Here is a 16,927-nt window from a genome sequence, read left to right on the forward strand (position 1 = left end):
CTTAAGATCAGACGGGATGTGATGGCATCAGCAGGTAATAAGATAGTGAGAAAAGCACCCATTCTCCAGTCTCCTCCCATGCTCCTACTGAGGGCTTCTTTCTGTGACACGTGGACAACACCGAGGATGGAAGTGAAGTTCTTGCATTAGACAAAGTGAAATGGCTAGCCTGAGTCACATCTACTCTCTCATAAGTTCTCCTTATTAAGAGGCTGGCAACTCACTTGAGAAGTGAGGTCCTCTAAGTATGAACCAAGGAGATTCAAGATGATGGCATATGTGTGTGTGCACATCTGTTCACAGTGCTGTGGGTAAAGCAGACAGGAGTAACTGCTCTCAAGCAGTGACCCCAAAGTGCACGTGGCTTTTGTTATATCTGGCTGGCTCACTAACTATCCAAATTATAGGGCGACAGGGGATCCTGTCTAGACCGGTACTTTTGGCCCTGGGATTGGCAGAACATAGAACCAGAAAGCCAAATCGTGGCCCAAATATCTGCCTTTTTTCTTTTTTTCTGGTAGACAGTCAAGCTGGGTGGAAACTAAACCCCAAACAATTACCAAATAGCAATAAATGAGAAAAATCAAAAGCCAGCACGGCCTTTGCTCCATTCTTCACTGCTATGCCCTGGCTCAGGAGCCGTAGTGTGGTGTTGGTAAAGTGAACATCTGTGTGATAAAAGCCTAGTGGGCAGATTTAACCATGCTGGTCCCAGTGTAACATCATCTTCCTACATCACCTATCTCATCTAGCCTCAAGCATCACTCTTTGACAGGAAGAACACAGCAACAAGTAACTGAAATAATTTATTTACCACTAGAGCACCACAAAACCAAACATGCATCGTGTTTAAAAATACAGCATAATTGGTCATCAAAACATGTAACATCTGTTCTTATACCCCATTCTTTAGAACCCAGGCCAAGCATAAAATTGTACTGTTGCTTAACACATACAATCTGCTGCCCCACCCATATGCTAACACCGCCCCCTCCCCTCCCTACTACCACCCTTCCTGTGGCAATATTTACTAATGGGAAAGAAAGACCTGTAGAACCCACAGACTTACACAAAAAAAGATTCAAGAACCCTTAAAAGAGCAGTCAGTGCATTCAGAAGGAGAGACAAATCATACAGAACAAAAATAATGTTTTATCTGAGAGGAAAATATCTGCAGAAATAGGGGTGGTGGGGAATCATAAAGAAACAACAGAAATGTGGAAGGGGAAAGAATTGAAGCACAGGGGGTACATCTGGGGTTGTACTGCACCCGACACAGGGGCCATTCACCAGCTCTTGCTCTGTCTTCTGGCTTGCAAATTCTGTTCTTCATCTTAGTGAATTTCGAGGAACACTCCCCGGAGAAGCATACAATATCAAAGAAATTCTCTTTGTATTCACACCTCACTGTGTTGCCCTTAGGGTGAGACCACAAATAGTACATCGATTCATGGACTGGTTTATATTTTGAAGCTCTATGACAAGGATACCCACCCTGAAAAGCCCACCATCATGTCTCACCACTGAGATCCAACAATCTCAAGCCAAATGAAAGCCAACCTCAGCCGTAGAGCATGCTTGCTCGGGTGAATGGAAGAATATTTTGACAAGGGAAATTTTGGTTTGTGCTTTTCTTCAGTTTGCAAAGAATGTCTTTCAACACCTGAACTTCAGTGAAATCAAGGAAATAATTAATGAAATTAAGAATAAAAAGATGAGTGCTAGCCTGAACCTTTCCCATTTGAGAAACTCAGCCGAACTCTGCATCTTTCAATACTCCCCATGAACACCAAAAACCCAATTAAAAAAACAAAGGTGCTTCCTTTGAACTGTCTGCTTTTGAATAGCAAAAAGAATCTGTAAATATATGAGTTAAAGAAACTTTTTCTAGCCAAGTCACCAAGACTCTGAGTTCAGGGTCTTAAACCCTGTCTAAACCCACACTTGTGCTCAGTTTTCTGTGTCCACTAGGTTCCATCTTCCCAGAGGTACTGCTTACCATCTGACCTGACTCATACTGACGCAGAGAAGATGGGGGAACACTGTGGAACTCAATCCTATCTTTTGTGGCTTTGTTTTGTTTGGTTTTTGTCTTTTGGAAAATAGAAGGAACACAGGGGTGGGCGGGAAGAATAGACCCAGGTAGTTTATGTCATTAAATGGACAACAGATTAAGTAGAGACAGAGAGAAGATAGTATAAAAAAAAATTGAATTTGTAGTACAGGTCAAAATCTAGGGGTTTTATTCAAAGGTACTGACCAGCTAAAGGAAACAAACATACAATCTGAATGATCATTAAAAAAAAAGTCCAAATTTAAGTTCAATCTAAATCATAATCATTATTACAGAATATTAAAAATGTGGTAAGATCTACACATTACATGTAAAGTAGTTACTGTTTAGATTTAATAGTTTGTAAAACAGATCTGCAGTGTGTTTTCAATCATGCTGGCTTCTAGACCCGTCTATTTTAATAATATCCATGTACTTACATATACCAAGACAAAAGAAAAACCTGTATTGTAGATCACTAGCAACTTTACGGTCAAAAGTCTGACAATACATATCAAAACAGGTCAACATTTCACTGGCTTGCTTAAACTGGCAAAGAACCATTTACAGTTAAAAGGGGAAAAAAATCCAAATCTTCCAGATTCCCACTGATTCCAAGTTTTCTTTGTTAACAGGCCTTCTGGGCATATGGCCGTCCATGTCGCTTAGGCAGGCAGGCAGGCAGGCAGGCAGGCGGTGCACAGCTGGGCCTTTGATTTCTTCCGCAGACTTGCTCGGTCCTATAATGACTCATGAGGGTCATCCAGTATGACCTCCTTCCCCCCCTGGCTTATTTGAGTTCAAATTCCTTAAGCCATCCATGAGTTTGTGGCAAAGTATTTGGTCTCCATTTATACACCTGTTTTGTTTTCCAAGGGTAATGAAAGGTTCATTATATAGTAACACACAATAAATAACCCACTGTTAGCTCGGAGAAAGGGACAGGAAGGGTATCCACTGCAGAGTAATACAGAGGAACCAGGAGAGGCCTGGGGTGAAATGTGGGGTGGAAACAATACATACAACTCCATTAAACGGATTTTCCTGTTTCATTTTGTTTTTCTTTCACATAATTAACACTAACAAATTCTTCCAGTGTTTATTTTTTCCTTTAAAAAAAAAAAGATGTTTTCTTTTTGTGTCTCTCAGGAAGTAGGTGAGATGCAGACTAATGCCTTCCATTTTTTGTGATTGTTGTGGCTGTAATCTCAGATGCCAGTTTTAACAGAACACAAGCTTGCAAAATGTTTGAACTAGTACCGATATTTTTCTCTCCAATTTTATTTTATTTATTTATTTATTTTTTAAAAAAAACACTGATGAATCAAAACTCCTTCCTGTCATGAGCATCATCATCGTCGTTGTCGTCATACTCCGTTGTCACCGTGGCTCTCGTGTCCTGGCTTTCCCGAGGACTTTAGCTGCATTTACAAGACTTGACGATCATGTTGGAAAGCTGTTCGATCTTGGGCGTGTTGCCAATGTAGTAGAGGATGGTCAGTGGTTCCAGATCCTGGGACACACAGCAAGGGGAAGCAGAAGCTTCGGGATTTATGGTGTTGTACAAGCTGAGGACCTGCGTGACATAACACAGAGAAAGACACAAGAAAGTGTTTACTTTTGTTTTTAATTCTTGTGCACATGTGCATGTGTGTGCATCTGTGAGCAGGGGCCAGAAGTCAATGGTATGTGTCTTCCTCAGTCTCTCTCCACTTCATTGTTTGTTTGTTTTAGGCTAAGTTTCTCACTGAACCTGTAGCTCAGTGATTTGGCTAGACTGGCTGGGCCAGCCAACTCCAGGGATCCTCCTGTCTCCACTCTCACTGCTCTGACATCATCTCTGCCCATCTGATGTTATAGGAGTACAACGGCCTATCTGGTCCAGCTTTTACGTAGTTGATGAAAACTGAACACACATTCTCATGCTTGTGCCATTTTAATGACTGAGCCATTTTCCTTTCCCGGGGCCACTGAGTACATAATCTCAATCATGACTATTTTTTTCTTACCTCTAAATTATGGTAAGATTGGCTTGTGTCCTTAGCAACTGCAAGTTTAGAATTTTCCCACAAGTTGACTTTTGTTCTTTGTGTACATATTAAACAAATGTTTCCATAAAAAAAAAAATCAGATTGAATCAAACTAAATTGCTCAGGTAGCAGATTTTCCTAACTTTTTATAATAAGTCTACTGGCCTTTGCTATACAAAGGCCTCAGGACTCCTGCTATTTTTTTTTTTCCTGTATAAATTCAGAACCAAGGTTGCATGAATTCCCATGTTACATTGCCACATCACTTAAGAGCTCCTTGGACTCAGGGAGTCTGCTCGCTCTGTCTACGCCTTATAAGTCCAGGAAGTTTTGTCCTGACAGTATATGACTCTATGCTGGAGGATGAGATGATCAGTAGAGGAATAGAATATCCCATTGAAATCCTCAGTAAGAACTGTAATCTGCCCTCAGGTATAGAAAGCGTATCTGTCTGCAGCAGGGTATCTGTCAGTCACGTGTCTTCAGCCATGTGTCTTCATGGGCCAAGGTAATGCCACTTACATTTTCGTTGAAAACATGGCTTACTTACCAGGACTTCATAATTACAGAGATGCTAAAGGATGGATTTGGATGCACAGCCTTGATTTGTCACCTACACTGTATCATAGATCAGACTGACCTTGAACTCACTATACAGCCCAGTTAAACTCACAATCCTCCTGTCTTAGTTAGCCTCTTGAGTTCTAGAATTTCAGGTGTGCATCACCCTCCTCCTCACCCCAAACCACTAATTTCTGGTCCCAGTTGTTCACTTTCTTATACGTTGCCTAAAGCAGTCATAGTCACTGACCCTCCAATTACCATTTTGCATGCTAAATGAGGATGACTAAGTGCAAGAACTAATTAGCAAGTCCTAAGACAGAAGAGAAAGTTTTGCACATAGTTCTGTAGCTTTATCCCAGTCTTCGTTACAGAGGTGTGTGGCTCTTACTGATGGAAGTGTGTAGGTCACCCAGTGATGACAGAGACATTTCCAAGGATGCCATTAATGTGTTAGTCAAACAAGTGACCTTTTCCTCGAGATTCCCTGGGATGTTTTCAACCAAGGACAAGAGACCTGTTGAGCACAGCAACACTGCCTACTTTATTAGGCCACCCCTGGCTTCTTGGGGAACTGTCCAAACCACATATTTGTGACCATGACAGTTATTCTTCCTTCTCCTTGAAAAACAAGCCAGGTCTCAGTCTTCACACACTCCCTCTGTGTATCAGGGAGGAGAATTACGTTTCCACTTGGCAACCAGGCCCTGCCTGCATTACAGCTACTGCTGCTACAGTCCAGATGAATCAGGCTGGCAAGAGAGCTTAGACAAAGGGGCAGGCATGAGCCAGCTTCCCTCACATGGCTAAGCACGTGATCACTCCTGAGTGCCAACCCTACAGGGGCACTGGGAAGATGACTGGAGGAGGGGAAGCCATGTTTGTCCATTTCAATCCCAGTGCAGGCAGGCATTTGTAAATAAATAGACCTCATATTTACTAATATATAATTTTTCATAAGCAGAAAGGAGCCATTTTATAACACAGATTGCCTAAAATAATTGATAACACCTAACTCTGGAATTCAACCCAATATGATCTCTCTGGCAGCAGATTCATTTTCCTACCCTGCAGCGAAGCCACTGTTTCTAATGCCTCTTTAATATGGAGATTTACAGAAGCATAAGGAGCAGAACAGAAACCTCTACTTGCAGCCACATTTTAGGAATTAAGCTCAGAGAGATGGAGTGATGGGAACTGGGTTATAAAGCAACCTTGGCTGCGGTCCAAGGTCTGCATCTCCGAGGATTTGTTTTTATCTTGGGTTAGGCAGCCATAGCATCTACATCCTGATTTCATTGTTTGTAGAGAAGTTCTGTTTGAACAAGGCCCTTTCTGAAGTCCTTCCCATCTTTAAAATCCTACCCTATGAGCCACAAAGAGGAAGCTCATGGAAGTATGTATTAGATACACTAGTATGCAGAAAAGCTTTGTGCTCATCCAGGCTGGGGAGTAATGGCATCTGATGTTGAATCTTGCTGAGTTAGCCCTCTGTCCTCATTAAAGTAACTTGATAAAACACTTAGCTATACGTTCACCTTTGATCCTAGTCAAAAAGATTTAGAGAGACAGCTGTGGTAGCACATGCCTGTATTCCCAACACTTGAGAAACACAAGCAGGGGGACTGCCATAAATTCAAGGCCAACTGGTCTCCATAGTGAGGTCCTGGACAGCCAGGGCTACACAATTAGATCCTATAGCAAAAAAGTAGCAAGCAACATCAAACAATATTCATCTTAAATATACAGTTTGTATTTTACAACAACTATTGAGTTTGGCATCATCATTGCCGTCATCATCATCGTCGTCGTCATCATCATCGTCGTCATCGACATCATCTCTGACTTAGGCAAGAGTAGGAGAAACCAACAATCCAGATACTTACTTTGGTGTGCTGAGTGTCTGAACTCCATAGATAAGGGCATGCCCCAGCACAGAAGTTAGCATTGTATCCTTTGGGTTCATGGATCCATTTCCATCCAAGATCCCTCTTAAAATCAATGTAGAGAGGGCGAAGGCAGCAATTATCCTGCACATTTCTGTTCAGTGAAAAAGCAGAGGTAATTTTGGAGTTGACTTTGCATGCACCTCACCCTAAATCAGAAAAATGACCCGTCCACTTATTCCATTAACCTGGAGCATCAAAAGCCTGGTCTTGGTGACTTACAATCTCATGTGATGTCAACAGCGAGATACTGCCAGTCCCTGGACCTTTTCCCCTTATGTATTCTGTACCCTGATCATCTTGTCTATGGCCTTGAAAATCAATATACACCTCCAATGCACACAAGCATAAGCTGGAAGGCAGTTGAAAGGGGCAGAGTCTTTCCTGCAGAACATCTGCTACACATCCAGCCTCTATGGCTGGTTTGTCCATATAATGGATAAAATAAAACAGATATTTTCAGAGAGCCCCTGGAGGCATTTTCCTTTGAGAATATATCCTATGCTTTACCATCTGTTACTAGATCAAGAATAAATCAGAGTTTAAGAAATATGGAGTCTCATTGCCATAGTTACTGTCTCTGGCAACCGAAATGTCCTTCTCTATGTGTGACCTATGACATGGTGAATCCCTCACAAAGAGGGCCCTGCCTCTGATTCACAAGTCCCCCAAAAGGGATTCCTCCTCTAACAGGAAACACAGAGGACCATGCATCTCCCCCTCACAAATTCATGTAAAAGTGGCAAACAATCTTTTGGACGGTTCTCTGGCTCATGACAGACTCTGCAGCTCAAGGTATGGCCATCTGCCTGCTTGTGCTATTTCTGTAACTAAGAAATAGATCAGACCCCAGGGTGAGCTTCAAGGCATGGCATGTCTTATTGACCTAGCCAAAATCTCAAGGAAACCTATGCTGCTTGTAGGCAGAGAGCTATGAGAACTTACCAGAACCCAAGACTTAGAGAAAACATCCCCAGGGGCTAAATTTCTCCCTTCATACCCAGTTCATACTAGAGAGCTAAGGGCCACAGCACACACACACACACACACACACACAAAACCCCAAAAAACAAACAAACAAAAACTAAAACTGTTAAAAAGTCCTCAAAAAATATCAACAATATGGCTGTTTAAATAAGACCTGAGCAAGGACAAGCAACACCAGGTGACATGCCGACAGGGATGGGGCAAATGTCACAGGGCCCTGCTCCCAGACAAAGACCTACAGGCAAGATGGTGGCCAAGAAATGGAGAATTAGTCTTCCCCAGGAATGCACCTCTTAAGTGGTTATCCAACACAAAGTGGTCAGCCTTCAAACATATAAATAAGCAACAGTAAATAGACTCAGCAGGTTGCATTTATATAATTATTTGCATATGTGTTACACATATAATAATTGAAGAAAAAAAGGCCATGAATTCAGGAGGGAACATAGGAAAAGGAGGAACTGGAGGAGGGAAATCGTGTACTATAACTACATTTTAAAAAAAATAAAATAAAAAATAGTTTTAGAAAGTCTTTGGGGAGAGTGTTGTTCCAAGATTCAAAAGCTCTACCATCCAATATACCTTGAGCAGTGGCTTCACTTCAAGTCAATGTATGCAAGAGAAAGCAAAGGCAAGTCAAGAGTCGGCAGACTCATACACATGTTTTTATTTTCATTTCTTTACCTAAAGCAATAGGCGGCATCCAAAGCGCGCTTCTTCCGCCGGCTGGACTGTTGTGACTCCAGTCTGTAGGAGGGCAACAACATTAGCAGGAGATGTGGGGTCTTCCCACTGTTTTTTTTCCTAGTGGACTTTATAGTTTTCTGATCACCACTGGCATATGTGGAGGTGCCATCAATACCTTGAAAAAATGCATTTGGGTAATAAACATTTAGCTTTACCTTTATCAAATATAAGCAGCGATATTTATATAATATAGCTGTCCCCCTGCCCCCGTATATGGTCACAAACAGCAGTGACGACTACTACAGCCGTATTGACTGGCCACCATCATTCCCCACGGCAACAGATATGGAACAACGGGCCTCCCACAAGTGACAAGGAATACATCTAAATGGGCCTCTTGTCCAAAGGCGGTGCTGTGTTGAAGACAAGGCTGTTACTGGGAAAAGTCACTACACAAGAAGTCTTTGACCTATGGTCCAAGGGCAACCTAGGCAGTTTATTTTAGTCCATCCTCAGTGTGGGCTGTGTGCAGGCTCTCAGCAACAGAACACTCGGCCATAGAGCCTGCCTTGTCGCCCACTGGTTCCCTCTTCTCCTGAGACTGCTCCGCTCAGGAGACTTCCCTAATGAGCATAAACGGAGGCTTAGCTGAATGGCCATGAACTAGGTTTAGGTGAAACAGGAGTCACCCTTACCTAATGCTATTTTGGGAAGCTGTGCAGAAAGAGCTTTTTCATTTATTTTATGGCATCCTCAACACTTTTCTGATTCCATCTGAGATTTAGAAACCTGAGCTCCCTAAAGCATGCTCGAGAGGCTGCCAGTTTAAGCATTTAATCTCCACTCAGGAGAATCGTGGCTAGGCTAGAGACCGAAATAAATCTCTACACCTCTGAGAGTGTTTTTCCATGACCAAGGGCCACTAAGGATTTCTAAAAGTGGATGGAGGTCCCAGGTGGGGTTCTAAGGGTATGAAGGCAGATGACACTGCAACGCATGGGCGTAGACTTCTCTTTCACCTTGTCAACCAACAATTCACTGCCTGATAAGCCAAGTGACTTGACCCTTCAGCATCTTAAAAATGAGCAGGGGAAATAGAGGTTTCATTCTATGCTTAGTAGCTGCTACAGAAATCCGGTAGGGAAGCCACTTGCAATTACGGGTGCAAGCTAGCAAAAGGCAGTGTGTCCCAACACCTAGAGGATGAGTTATAGAAGCTGAGATGTGATGCAGCCCTTTTCTTGGGTGAAACATACTTGTTGATGCTTGAAATTTTGCTTAGGGGACCAGAAATGAATTTCCTTGAATTCTTGCTGCTTACTAATCTCAGCAGATGGGAAGTTGATTAGCTTAAGTGAAGAAAAATGGGTGGGCTTAACTGGCTGATAGTTCACAGGGTTAACTAGCCAGTTTCATCCCTGGGTATGAAGCAGTGAAAAACCTGGAGTCTATTCTTTTCTCCCACTTAAAAGAAAATGTTGTTATTTTACTTTTTAATTCCGCGTGTGCATCAGTGTGTGCATTTGAGTACAGGTGCCCCTGGAAGTCAGAAGAAGTCATCAGATTCCCCTGGAGCAGGAGTTATAAGCAGTTTCAAGCTCTCTGGTGTGGGTTCTTAGGAATGAAACTCAGATCTTAACCCTTAAGCCATCCCTCCAGACCCACTTTCTACTTTCTTCTATCCACTGCTAAGCAAATCATTGCCCAAATGAATAAGAGTTCCCACACCTCACGAAACACGCCATTCACATGCATACTGACTTTACCACACCTCCCCTCCCACCCCAAAGAGATCCTCACAGTAAAAAACCAAGCTTCAGTTACCTGCGAATCTCGCCTCCAGCTCTTCGCTTTTATTTGGGATGATGTAATTATTAGATGGTACAAAGGTACAGCAGGGGCAGTGTAAACTTATTTTAAATCCTAGGTTCCTGTCTGGAAAACATTAAGTTAAAGGAGTCATTTGTATGCGTGTCTATGTCTGCCGACAATTCACAAGCTGTTGGGGCCACATTTAGGGAGAGAGAAAAGAAGGTTCTTTGTAACCTTTGTGGTGAAGCCACTCCTGCACGGCATCCGTCACGTCAAAGGAGAGCCATTCACCCTCTGCTCTGGTTTTCACAACCTTGCTATCAATGTAGCGCTGGGTGGGAGATGTTAAGTCTTTGGATTTAAGGATCTAGAGAGAAAAAAGAGCAAGAGAAAGCTTGTTGGCTGCTGATGGCATGACCAAACCCAAACCACTCACGTTATCCCAAGTCATTATTGACCCTGGGCTCCGAGTCTGGACTCATGCACCGTCATCCCAACAACTGTGGTCACATGCATGAGAACATAACACCAGGCCTTTGCTTTGAAAACTATAACTACTCGACTGTGTGTGTCCTGATAAAGATGACAACCACCGTAAAGTCTGATGTTGAAAGAAAAGTGATAGCCCTTAAACTTTGCTGACAGAAGCACTCTGAGAATGAACCAGGAAGTTTGTGCTATGAAATCTGCATCTTTGTTGTTGTGTCTCCTTACTTCTTTGATTTGGGGATCTGGGAGATGAGGGTATAGTTCAGAAGATCCACACCCTCCTTCTCAAGTCCCTGGATTATAAATCTTCTAAGAGAGAGAGAAAGGTCTGACCCCTGTTTCCCAAGTCAGCTGGTATTAAAATATGTGTCCTGGTTTTGGAAATAAACCTCTGGCTGGGATTTTGACTCTCAGTGTAGCTTGTGATTTATGGTGAAATCTGCATCCTGCCATCTCAGAAGGATTCGGGCAGGAGTAGTCTGGCACAGTGCTCCAGTGAGAGTTTAAAAAGCAGGTTGGCCTGAACACCAAGACTTCAGGAAGATAAGGAAGCCACTATGACAGGATGTTCACGGGAACATGACAATGGGAAGTGTACATCAGCAGTGGCTTCTACCCATCTATTTTAAAACAATCATGTTTTATGAACTAAACTATGACCATGAGTCTCCCAGAGCTCTTGCGAATCCAGTGTCCACTGCAGTGGATTGCCTTTCAGCAGTACTTAGGGGCATAAACCACAGTGTTTTATACACGACTTCCTGGTACTCAATCTAACTTTGAGGGTGTTTCATACTTAGTCCCTCCACCGAATTCCTAAGCTTCTCTAGGTCATGGGGCGATGCCACCAACTTGACATCATTTCAAAGTGTAGTATAGTACTCCATTGTGTCAACAACTACTAATGACTCTCTAGACACCTGGTAGATATACCCGTTCCCTGGTAAACTGTAAAACCAAAACATGTTACCTTTTAACTAGATGCTTGTGCATTTCCCCCCAACACCCACAGTTTGTTTCAGGTAACATGGCAACAAATGCTTCCAGGAATATTTGGGGTTAGTGTAGATTCAACCCAAGGACTGACAAAGTACAAAGAAGAAAGTACCATAGGCTGGAGTGGTACCTTACAGGGAAAGCACTTACCCAGCATCCACAGGACCCTGAGTTAGAGCCCCAACATAAGGAAAAAAGAAAGGGAAGGAGGGATGAGGGGAGGCAAGAAGGAGGGAGAGAGGGAGGAAGAGGAGGATGGAGGGAGGATTAAGGAGATGAGAAGGAGGGACAAAGAAAGAAGTAAAGAGGAAGGAAGAAAGGGAAGGAAGAGAGGAAGTGGGGAGAAGAAAGGATGCTATAAAAGGAAATAAAACAATAAAAGAGAGGGGGTTCTCTAGAGAACTTATGGAATGTCTCTCTATATTAAGGGAATTTATTGTCATGGCTTACAGTCTGTAGTCCAATTAACCCAACAGTGGGCATCTGTGAATGGGAAGTCCAAGAATCTAGTAGTTGCTCAGTCTCAGTAGGCTAGTTGTTTCAGCTGGTCTTCTGTAGAAGTAGGTTCCAAAAAATGTGCTGGCAAGTAAGTGCAAAAAGAGAGGGGGGAAGGAAGGACAAAGAGGAAGGGAAAGATGAAGAATGAAGAAGAGAAGAAAAGAAAAAGTAGAAAGAAGGGAAGGAAATGAGAGAAGGAGAGGAGGGGAAAGAAAGGGAAAGGAAGAAAGAAACCATACATACATTTACATGCTCAGGTGCCCTCATGAACTTTAGACAAACTTACTCCACGGGCTGGGCCCCCGTGGACAAACCCCACTAAGGGGGAGAATGTGGGGTAATCACAACCCTGCAATAGGCAAGAGGTTCTTTTTACAATTTAAAGAAAACGAATGCTTGTGACTTGAGGGCTGAGTACAATGAGCTCTGGGCTTAGCACACACTATTTAGTTTAATTTAATCCTCCAAAGATTCCTGTAAAGTAGATTAAGCAAATGGAAAATCAGAAAGGATTCAAAGCCCTCCCCACCCTGGAGCCAGTTTCCCACTTTGTTATGACAGTCAGGGTGGGACTGTGGGGTCACGACCCTTTTTCATAGAGTACAAGGAATTCAATATTCAAGCAAAAAGTCTTTGAACAAGATTATAATAAATCTTGATGCAGGCAGAATGCATATGTAACAGAGGCGGACATAAATATGGAAGACACAGCACAGCATCCATTGTCTCTAGAGCCTGTCTTGGGCTATTAAGATACAACTTATCCAGCTGAAAATAAAGGGCACAATGTGCGCAATACAAAATAAGAAGAATAAAGACATAGAGGAAAGAAAACTTCACCCACTCCCTGTGTTGGCCAACAGCTCAGAGCATGCCCAGGACTCATTATTCTGCTTTGAATTTTTCTCCTAGTAGGTTTCTTGTGGTAGTGTATTGTCATATGGGAATTTGCATATTTTCTGTGCTACTTATTAACAGGGTATAACCTCTTTGATTTCATACAATAATATCTACAGATACCACCCAGAACAAAACCTCACTTTCGTTGTTGAATTAATCATATATAAATTAAATATTATATAATTATTTGATACTATGATAGAAGGACTTATATGATTATAAATCTCTCATGTAAAATTAAACATTTATCAAATATGTATTATATATAAAGAGAGAGATAGATAGATCACATTTACATGATTCTATCCACACACACACACACACACACACACACACACACACATATCACATAAAAACAGACTAGATCCATCAGCTCCCCATTATATTTTAGCCTTTGCTGCCCAGGCCTTTCTCCTGTCTCTAAACCAGGGCAATGAATGTGAGCAGCTGCTGGATCCTTCTGGATCCAAAGCCACTTGTTTCTGTGCTTCTTTCTACACATTATCATGGCAGATGAGCAGCTGTCTTCCTTGGCCCAGTTAACCAGTGTCGCCCATCCATTCCAGACTCTATCTCTGCGGTATGCTGGGACTCTTTGAGTACATTACGTCCTAACCACTTCTGGTATTTCCAGTTGAACTGTGTGCTTAGCAAATGCCCATTCAGCAAGTTTCTCAATGAGCTGGTGACACCTGGACTTGGTATTGAGATTATCCAGGCTAATGAAATGGCTAAAAGCTGTTGCTATACAAGACCAAAGGAGAAGGGAGCTAGCTATTGCTTCTGTGAAAAACAAAACAACAATAACAACAACAAAAAAATTAAGGTCTTCATGATGATGACTTGCTGTAAGGAAAAAAACAGATATTTTTGAAAACAGTGTGGCAGTTCCTCCAAAGAATAAAGAGAATTACTATGTGATCCAGAAGAAACAATTCCTACCTATAACACAAAAGAATTGAGAGCCCAGACACAAGCACATAATATATATATACCAATTACCTTAGTCACCGTTCTATTGCTGTGAAGAGACAGTGTGACCAGGGCAGCTTATAAAACAAAGCATTTAATTGGGAGCTTGATTATAGTTTCAGTGGGTTAGTCCATGATCATCATGCTGGGTAGCATGTCACCAGGGTGGCGGGCATGATGCTGGAACAGTAGCTCAGAGCTTATATCCTGATACACAGGCAGGAAGCGGGGTTGGGGAGAGACTGGGCCTGGCATGGGCTTCCGACACCTCAAACCCCACCCCCCAGTGACACACTTCCTCCAGTCAGTCCACACCTCCTAATTGTTCCTAAACGTCCCACCAACTGGAAGAGGCATATATGAGCCTATGGAGCCATCTTCATTCAAACCACCATACCGCTGTCCCAGAGCCAAAGGGTGGAGACGTGTGGACAAGCAAAATGTAACACATGCATACCGTAGTCACTTGATCAGCCAAGGAGAGAGAGGGAATTCTGAAAGCTGCTACAAAATGCATGAAACTTGAGGACATCAAACTCAATGAAGGAAGCCAACACAAAACCCAAAGTACCTCACTCACACAAGAAGACAGACCAGGAGAGTTCATACAAAAAGAAAGCTGAATCACTGTTGTATGGGTTGGGGGTGGTGGTGGTGGTAATAAGTCGCCATAGAGATAAATGGAGGCAGAGTTTTTGTTGTGGATGATTTAACGTGAACAACAACAATCCTGGGCTGGTGAGATGGCAAGGTGGGAAAAGGCTTTTTTTTTTTTTTTTTTTTTTTTTTTTTTTTTTGCCATGACCAATGTTCCCAGTTCAACCCTCAGCACCTACATGGTCGGAGCACAGACCCCTCCACGTTGTCCTCTGATCCCAACTGAAGCATCACTGCACACTCACACACCCACACATGCACACACTCACAGTTACTTTGGTTCTTTTAAAGACGGAGGGAGGGGGGAAACGGAGGCTTAAAATACTGGCAGTGGGCAGCAGTCTTAACCACAGAGCAACTGAGAACATGATGACCCTGGCAGCAAACAGACACAGCTGAAAGGTGCATTTTATTCTTTGTATATATTTTACCACAGTATTTTTTTTCTAATTTTAGGTAAGAGAGAAAGCTATAAAATAAATACTGAAACAAAACAGTACTAAAAATTTGGAAAGATCCTGCTCTTTGGTCTTCAGTGATTTTCTTGAACCTTCTATATTTCAAAGAAAGTAAAAAAATTAGGATTAAAGATGGCAAAGTCTGGGCTGGAGAGATGGCTCAGAGGTTAGGAGTACTGACTGCTCTTCCAAAGGTCCTGAGTTCAATTCCCAGCAACCTCATGGTGGCTCGCAACCATCTGTAATGGGAGCAGATGCCCTCTTCTGGTGTGTCTGAAGACAGCAACAGTGTACTCATATAAATAAAATAAATAATTCTTAAAAAAGAAAACCATGACAAAGTTTGATAGGATCATTGAAAATATATCACATACACACACATAGTATAGCTATGTAAAATTTCTTCAATTCTTAGAAATTCTTAGAAAACACAGCCACAACATGCTAACTTGTGTGAGCATATATACACACACTCATATGTATTAAAATTAAGGTAATTTGAAGTTTGTCTCATTTTATAACCCTGTGTTCTCTCTCTCTCTCTCTCTCTCTCTCTCTCTCTCTCTCTCTCTCTCTCTCTCTCTCTCACACACACACACACACACACACACACACACACACACACACCCACCCATGAGTGACTTAGTGGACATGCAGAGGTCAGAGGACAACTTGTCAGAGTTGGACTCTCGCCTTCTCCCATTATGAGTCACAGGGATCAAACTTCGGTCTTCATGTTTTGTAGCAAGCACCTTTACCCACGGAGCCATCCCACAGACTCTGTCTCTAAAGAGCTGACCAACAACAGTTCCTCACTGAATTATAAGCCAGGATAGGTTGGTTGGGGTTGGGGGTGGGGGTTCTAATGACTTGAAAATGAGATTTATCTGTCTCTGGCTTAGCTGCCGCCCACAGTGCTGCCTTCATTAGGTTACCAGAACGGACAAGTCGTGTGCAACATGTGCAAAATACTCACATCTCACCTTTGGCAAGGTTTTAAGTCCTTCACGGAGTTACAAAACCACTACACAAAAGGATTCATTCATCCCTCCACCCCTGGAAAGCAGCCAGCTGGGGAGTGGCTAGAGGTGAAAGTCACCGTGTTACTGAATAGTTTGGGGGTTGAAGAAAAAAAAAAAGTAAAAGTCTAGTTGGAAATTACAGCCAGAGAAAAATCCTCACCATAAAAGAATAATACTATAAATCAACTTGGGATTTGACTCAGTGCCAAAGGTGACATCCCTCCATGAGATACCACAGACTTGCAAGAAAGCTTTGGGAATTGAACATCACTATGCATTTCCTGGCATTAATGACCCTGCTGAGAACTGAGGAGTCAGTTCAACCAGCCTTCTAACGAAAGGGAGATTTTACAACAGGGCTATAGAGAAAACCCTGAGCAAACTGGTGTCAGCTCATCTTGCTGAGCCGTGGTCTTAACGTTTCCGGTATTCCAACTGTCATTAACATCTAGGAGTTCTTAAATAGAAGTAGGGTTTCCAATGTTTTAACGAATGCTGATTTAAGTGCATGCTCTCTTGGCTATGACCATGAACCTCTTGCATGTGCTTGACCCCAAGTTATGAACTTCTGAATTAGAATGCTGGAGACTGGAGAGGCACCAGAGAGGCCGACTGCTCCAGTTCAACCCAGCTCACTTCCATCTCTCTTCTTGTGCAAAGGGCCCTCCTCTCCTCTTGACTTTACATGAAAGGACTCTGTCTGTCACCTCTAGATATTTCAGATTCTTTATATTCTACCTTATCTCAACATTTCTGCCAACCAGGCTCAGTTCACTGTAGTTCCACTGCCTTGTGTCTGCGCGGCCAAGTGGGCTCTTCCAATATTTCCATGCTTGTTTTCATTCCAACAAAACCCCTG

At 42.6% G+C, this 16,927-nt stretch overlaps 1 protein-coding gene across 3 annotated transcripts in view; it reads right to left on the bottom strand.

Moving 5' to 3' along the window:
• Positions 1–793: 793 nt before the first annotated feature.
• Positions 794–16,927, bottom strand: part of Tgfb2 (transforming growth factor beta 2) — an 85,377-nt gene continuing 69,243 nt past the window's right edge. For 2 of the 3 annotated variants that reach the window (XM_034513002.2, XM_034513003.2), the window contains 5 exons: positions 10,311–10,443; positions 10,089–10,199; positions 8,262–8,439; positions 6,531–6,684; positions 794–3,629 (listed from right to left, as the gene is read on the bottom strand). In XM_034513002.2, coding sequence (XP_034368893.1) covers positions 3,471–3,629; positions 6,531–6,684; positions 8,262–8,439; positions 10,089–10,199; positions 10,311–10,443 — 735 coding nt within the window. In that variant the 3' untranslated portion in view covers positions 794–3,470. The remainder of the gene's footprint in view (positions 3,630–6,530; positions 6,685–8,261; positions 8,440–10,088; positions 10,200–10,310; positions 10,444–16,927) is intronic. The other variant, XM_034513004.2, reaches the window with a different exon arrangement.

This window comes from Arvicanthis niloticus, chromosome 10 (assembly GCF_011762505.2).
Source record: "Arvicanthis niloticus isolate mArvNil1 chromosome 10, mArvNil1.pat.X, whole genome shotgun sequence".
NCBI lineage: Eukaryota > Metazoa > Chordata > Mammalia > Rodentia > Muridae > Arvicanthis > Arvicanthis niloticus.